At 39.1% G+C, this 6,990-nt stretch overlaps 1 protein-coding gene across 1 annotated transcript in view; it reads right to left on the bottom strand.

The window, feature by feature from the left end:
- Positions 1-944: 944 nt before the first annotated feature.
- LOC149085560 (uncharacterized) overlaps positions 945-6,990 on the bottom strand; it is a 69,155-nt gene continuing 63,109 nt past the window's right edge. The window contains exons 20-22 of the mRNA XM_089233659.1: positions 6,424-6,624; positions 4,614-4,715; positions 945-1,782 (exon numbers count right to left, since the gene is read on the bottom strand). Of these exons, the coding sequence (XP_089089785.1) occupies positions 1,696-1,782; positions 4,614-4,715; positions 6,424-6,624 (390 nt within the window). The 3' untranslated portion in view covers positions 945-1,695. The remainder of the gene's footprint in view (positions 1,783-4,613; positions 4,716-6,423; positions 6,625-6,990) is intronic.

Here is a 6,990-nt window from a genome sequence, read left to right as displayed (position 1 = left end):
GGTCCTTCAACAGTCCTGTGCCCCCTTTAGTTTTACAGACATGGGTTATAGCAATATTGGGGGCTAGATGGGTGCAATGAAGGTTACATGTCGTGGTGGCAATCTTGAGGATACGGCAAATTTTAGGGGGCGGGGTTGTTTTAAAGTTTTTCTTTGAGAGGCCACAGTAGTGGGTTGAAGGGGCTCAGGGTAAATCTTCTAAAGAAATTTCAAATTACTTGCTTTCAAAAAGCATTTTAAATTAACAGAAATTGATTAAAGCAATTACACATAAAGGTATTTTTTATTCAATATTCAATTTTTTTGTAATTTTTATTTTTATTTTTTATGTTTTGGGTGAGAGAGCAAGGGCACCCTCTGCCCCTACGTACTCCTTTGGGGAATCAGAGAAGATTCTCCTAGATAGGGACTAGGAGACTTTGGCCCAGCTTAATTAATTTTGCTGACGGGGGCAGGGGGTGGTCAAAAATGACCAAAATTCTGTTGACGTAATACTTGAATGGCCCTTAATACTGATGTCACACTTCGCTCAAAGATGGTGGATGAGTCAGCCTGGGCCATCAAGGAGCACTAGAATAAGCTCTAAAGTGTTATTCCCCCGCCAATTAGTTTGTCAGGGTAATAATAAGTCACGGTTTTTTTTTCTTCTTTTGCAGACAATCTGTTTTTGCATGTTTTTTGCATCGCTTTTGTAAAAATGCTGATTTTGTAGGTTTTTTTTGTTGAAAAAGATAGCTTTAATATTGCTGAATCGTGAAATCGCTAGCGTAACGGAAATCGTGTATCATTCGGAAAAAATATGGTCATCCTAATTAGAGTACATAAAGGCCAGAGACCTGGCGAACAACCAAAAATATTGCTCATTCACCAATTTCGCATAGTTATTAATAAATTCAAGAGAATAACAAGTAACTTTCTAAAAAATTTTATTGCCATACAAACTTTACAAAAAACGTTTTTTTCAAAAGCATATATATTGCCATTGACATCTATTAAAATGGAAATTGATACGCTTGTCTAAAATACATTTTTAGTTACTTTAAAGTCATTTATGAAGAAGGGAAATTGAAAGACTGATGTGTTCAACTTGGCTAACGATGCCACGCTTTGCATTCATCCTCAATATTTTCCTTTGGAAGAGTTTTGATCCTTATCGTAAGTTGACAACTTAAGAAAAATTACCATCCAAATCCTTTCACGAATACGAAACTATACGCGTATCGATCTCTGAATATAAAATCTATATCTCTTAATCACAGGTACCTTTCAAATGTAAAAGAAATGGCAGTTGATCCTTCAAAATATCATTCATCATGCACGAACGCATCACAGTTTGGCTTACTTCCAATAAATTAAGTCAATAGGTTACCGCGTTCAATAGATATCACGTTCTCTTTCACTGTAATAATTCATAATTTTTCATACTCTAAAGTCACTTTTTTCCTAGATAAATTTAGAAATTTTCACAGTCACTCGATTGACACAGCGTTTGAGAATAATAGCATTGAATTTGAATCTTCATACCTATATTTCATATCATGGTTCAGTTCGATCAGCTGTGAAATAAATGGCAATATTGATTATTATGACAAAATGTTGAGGGATATGGTTTAAGCTCGAAGTCGTTTTCCATTTTTTTTATTATGGAGTTCTGAAATCACGGGTATCTTTGAATTTTTTATTGTCCTAACCAATCTATTCATTCAACGCATACGGCTCGAGAAGCTCCGACAGCATGAGTTCACCACGATGGCTCAAATAGTATTTCGGACTGTGTCCAGACTGAAAAAAAATTGCAGTAATTAATTATTCAAGTGAAGAACGGAACAGGAAAAACACTCATAAATTTTCATTCACAAACTCTTCATTTTAAATCTGCAAATAAGAGAATCAATATACGTACTTCTTTTATTCATAAAGAATAAGATGGAAAAAATAATTTATATAATAAAATAACTGAACAAAACTACTTATGCAGTATTAATAAATCATACCCCGTTTCCGTATACTTCTCATATCATTTATGGTAGAGAAAAAAAAAATTAACTATAAGATATTAATTCGCATTCCATGCCGACTGAACAATGATTTTTGAATGAAAAATGATTTTTCTTAGAAAACTCTCGCAATTTTACAATTTATGCTTCCATAAAACAGTATTTAGATATTTTCAGCTGTACTTGAAAGGTTGGTTAAAAAGACGTCCCCAAACAATGAGATCCACAGGATGGCTGGAGTAAACTGGACGGCAAAAGCATCTCTCTCTCTCTCTCTCTCTCTCTCTCTCTCTCTCTCGGACATAGAAAAATTTAAAAATTTAGAGCCAACCTGCATACAGCAGTGGATTGAAAATGATGATGATGCAGTACTGTATAATATGATGCTTAAAATTTATATTTCAAACTGTTTTTCTAATCAGATATTTCCCGTTACCAGTATATGAAACTGATGGTGTTACACAGGGCTGGTCCTAGAAATTTTTCCGCCTGAGGCGAATAATTTTTTGCCACCTCTTGGATATGAAAAGAGTTTTCTTTTTTCACGTCTATTAAACTAATACGGTGGTTCCTAAAGTGTGAGTCGCGACCCCTGAAGAGGGACGGATCACACTGATGATTTATAGTAGTAATTCTCAAACTCTTGCCACCCGTGGCTCCCTTGCCATGACACGTTTATTCCGCGGCTCCCCAGAATAGTCTAAAAAAAGAACCACTTCAAAGCACTAAATGGGTAATTGTGAATGTCATCAGCTCGCTCCGATATCCTTGACGAAGGTTGGCGACGCCCCTAGGAGCCGCGGGGCGCACGCTTTTAGAAACACTGGTCTAATTCCGTAGGGAAGACAAAGACAATAAATAACCCAAAAATTTAAGGTGTTCGCCGAAGACAAACTTGGAACTAATATTTGGTTGGTCAAATATTGTGGGCTGTCAAATTGCAGTAGGGGAATAAGTCAGGTCAAAGCAAGTAAAATATAATATTATTTTAAGAAGACCGCTGCAGAAAAATGGCATAAATCTAACGAATTTTTATGGCATCTTGTTCGCGAGAAGAGGAGTCTGTCAGACGATTCAGATAACAGACTGAAGGAAAACAGATATAAGTATACTGCAGTGACTCTTAATTTTCTTCACCCGTGGCTTTCTTGCCCTACTCAACAGTCATCCACTGCTCCCCAGAGCAGCCTAACAAAGACCAACTTCGAAGCAATGTACAGAAACATATGAATATTGCAAGCTCACCATGACGCCTCTGACAAAGGTTGGCTACGAGCCGCGATGCCCTTAGAGAATCACTGGTATACAAAAACGAGCAGGGGCGCGGTAGCCCGGTCGATAAGATGCTCGCCTAAAGTACCAAAGGATGTTTAGAGGTGTCGCGAGTTCGACACCCGGTTCATCCTTGTCAGAAAACTTTCCTGACACAGGGGTACAACAAAAAACGGCGACTTGACCGCAGCAAAAAATTGCTACCGCAGGGAGTGCCCCATCGACGGGTTAGCGCGCCAACCACTCGATGAGTATAAAACCAAGCCTGCCGTTCGGAATCGGAAATAAATTGTAGGTCCCGGTCTAATTAGCCCTCGCGTGCAGAAAATGACCGTGGTGCGACAAAAATGATCAAATGATCAAAAACGAGCAGTCAAATCATTCCTGACCCGAAACAGCACCATGCTACAGATAGGCCTATCTCTAGTATGGTGTTGGCCGCAAGAGGCATTTGTCGAAATATTAACAACGAATTAAAACTTGCTGAGGTATTCGGCCAAAAAGGAAGTTAACTGGAAAAATGTTGATAAAGAGTGAAAAATGATCCTCTGCAAAGAAGAGAAGCAGCAACCTACGAGCAATTTCAGAAACCATTGGAGACCTGAACCCGAAGAACCAGATGCACCGAGGTTCCCATCACTTTTGTGATTTCGAACCGTCCTGAAGGTTAGAAAAGAAAAGTTATAGTTTGGCTGTCTATGTCCGGCTATCTAGCATATCTGGAGAGACCGGCGGCACTTATTGGAAGTGCAGAAAAGGACGTGCATGGCCGCCACATCTTGGAGAAGGTCTCCTATTCTGGGACCTCTGGCAAGCCCCCCAAACCAGACTTTTCAGGGACCTCCTCAAAAGAAAATTTATAGCGTGAAAAAACAAAAAATGATGAGAATCGTCCCCGGTCCCCAGGGTTGGAGCCCTGTCAGCCCGACTCTTGTGGGGGCCGTGAGGACGTGTATGGAAATGAATTGAGCATTAAATAGCATTCCAAAAGTACTATGTTTACTTGGGCTTATTTACTCACTCGCGGTTTACCCTCAAAATGATTTCGATGTGTGAAGATCTGAGAGAGTGTTAGTTGTGACTAACAAATCTGTCATAAAAAATGCCGCCCTAGACAGTTGCCTCGTCGCCTCATGCCTGGCGCCGGCCCTGGTGTTACGAAATACGCAAAGCATCAAATAACACCGTGGAGCATAATGAGAAAGCTAAACAACTTAATCTTGGGAGCATATGTGTACTTGCGAAACTGACTTGCCTTATTATATGTAATTATTCCATCAATGAATAAATAGATAAATATAAATAAATAAAAATTGAGTTAAAACTTCTTAATTTCATACGTACTTTATCTTCGATATTTTCATCCGCTCCAGCAGCTTTGAGGATTTTGTAAAGTGCTCCATTGTCTGGAAGTGTACTCGCATAATGCAGGGGTGTTCTACCTTCCTGAAATTAACGCAAACTGTTTTAATAAAAACTTAAATGAAGGACCTAGAAAATATGCATTGATAATTCTCCTTAAATTAAAAAATACTCGTACCATTGCTAATGCACAGCATTAAGTTATCAATAAATCTACCTTGGCTCATTATTTCAGGACGAGAAAATTTGTACTGTATATGAATAAGGGCACCTATAGCCACAATTGGTCGCGAATTTGACCAGTCACGGGAGAAACGCAGTCTCAAGTCATAAGTATCCGAGAGAAAGATCAAGTTCCGTGCTGCAGATGCAAAAGCCCTAAAGCTTTAAAACCATCAAAGCATACTATAAACGCTCCCAGCATACTAAACTGAATTTTGTGTGATTTTCACATCCACTGTTTGCAGAGTTCACACCAACCTGGTAGCCGAACGTCTAACACATCAAATTCCGGTTTAAAAGGTTCGCATCATGCATATGTAATGAAATCTTTGAGTAACCGTTCTGAATCGCACCATTGGCTTTAATGTTGTGAAAGATAGAATATATAAAAGTGCGCCTATAGAAAGATTATTTACTTTTAAAAAATAAAAAAAAATTTTCTCAAACAATTCGGTTTGCGGCATCGATAGCTGCCACATCCTGGAGTAGGGCCCCAGGTCAAACTTTTCATGGGCCCTTCTATAGTTAATTTATAGCGTGAAAAAGCAAAAACATTATGAGAATTGTCCCTTGCCCCAGGACTAAAGCCCTGTCAGTCCCGCCCTTGTGGGGACAATGCCTGCATCGCATCCACTCGTCGAAGTTTCGGAAAAATGCTTTTCAAGATTGTTGCTGTTTGAACTAGACACAGTAGCCATAACGCCATCATTCTCGTGCTGCATCAGAATTCCTCTATAATCAAATCACTTTTGTCCTGGATCTCCCAACACCACATGTCCCCACCACGAAGTGAATGTTATCTACCTGAAGCCAAACCTAAACTCTTTCCACTAGTGTGAAAATGATTTCATCCAAATGGCCAAAAGTAGTCATATGATTACAGAGGAATTTTGATGCAGCATGAGAACGATCGACGACGCTATGAGAGTTTCTAGTTCGAACAGCAACAAACTTCAAAGGGGATGGTGTGGAAACAATAAGATGAGTGAATGCAATGAAGCAAATGAAATAGCAGGAGAAAAAAAATCATTTGATTCAATTAAAAAAAAAAGTTAATTCTTCTATGCAAATACTAGCTATCACTGCTGTGTAGTTAATTCATCTCTCGGACGTATGAGATGGTCATAGACAGAGTATCTAGATCATAGTTTCCCAAACTTTTTGGTTCAACAACCCCCTTCTTCAAAATTTTTTTCTTCTCATTGCCTCCCATCCCACACCAGCTCACAGGATCCTATACTAAACTCAAAGCTTCTACGCCTCTCTGGACCATTCCATCGCCTCCATGGGGCAATATTGTCCACTTCGGGAAAATACTTGTCAAGATCATAGTTTCCCAAACTTTTTGTTCCATCGTCCCTTCTTCAGAAAATCTTTTCTCTCTTCACCATCCAACTCACGCAAATCCATAGAGTCTTATGTTATACCCGTAGCTTCTATTGCCCCCTTGAACCTTTCCATCGTCCCCAGGAGGTGATATTTCCCATTTTGAGAAACACTGATCTAGATGAAGTAATTTATTAGAGAAGAAAAATGTCCCGACTACTTAGAAAATTATCGAATAACTTACATTATCTGGCCCATCCATCGTTTCAGGAAAGTGTGATATAATATAAGTTGCCACGTCTGCATGTCCATGTAGTACTGCCAGGTGGAGTGGACTTGCACCAACATGATCACGACTGAGTGCAAACCTCTTACGAGTGAGTATCGATCTAACGTCTCGTAGATGCCCTCTCACCACTGCTTCATGCACCGCGCGAATTTTTGCCTGCAAAAACACATAACTTCAGACAACATTTTGTTAATGCATAAAAAGTTAGGTCAGTGATATCGAAGGGTCCCTTATCGAATTAAGTCAGTGATTCTAAAAATTTTGCCACCCGCGGCTCCCTTGCCTTAGTCGACGCCTAACTTCTGCGAATCCCTGAAATAGTCTAACAAAGAACCGCATCAGAACAGTAAACATGCACACATCAATATCGAGAGCTCAACACAATGGCTTTAGGAGCCGTGACGAACAATTTGAGAATCACTGGATTAAGTTGTGTCGACACAACTTAATCCAGTGATTCTCACAGTTTAATCTCAGAAATGATTTTTTTAAATCGGATTTTCAAATTTTTATTGTGTTTTC

This window comes from Pholcus phalangioides, unplaced genomic scaffold (genome assembly GCF_987345545.1).
Source record: "Pholcus phalangioides strain wild (caught in Gottingen) unplaced genomic scaffold, Ppha-v1.0 ptg000007l_1, whole genome shotgun sequence".
Taxonomy (NCBI): Eukaryota; Metazoa; Arthropoda; class Arachnida; order Araneae; family Pholcidae; genus Pholcus; species Pholcus phalangioides.
This window is presented reverse-complemented; position numbering and strand designations above follow the sequence as displayed.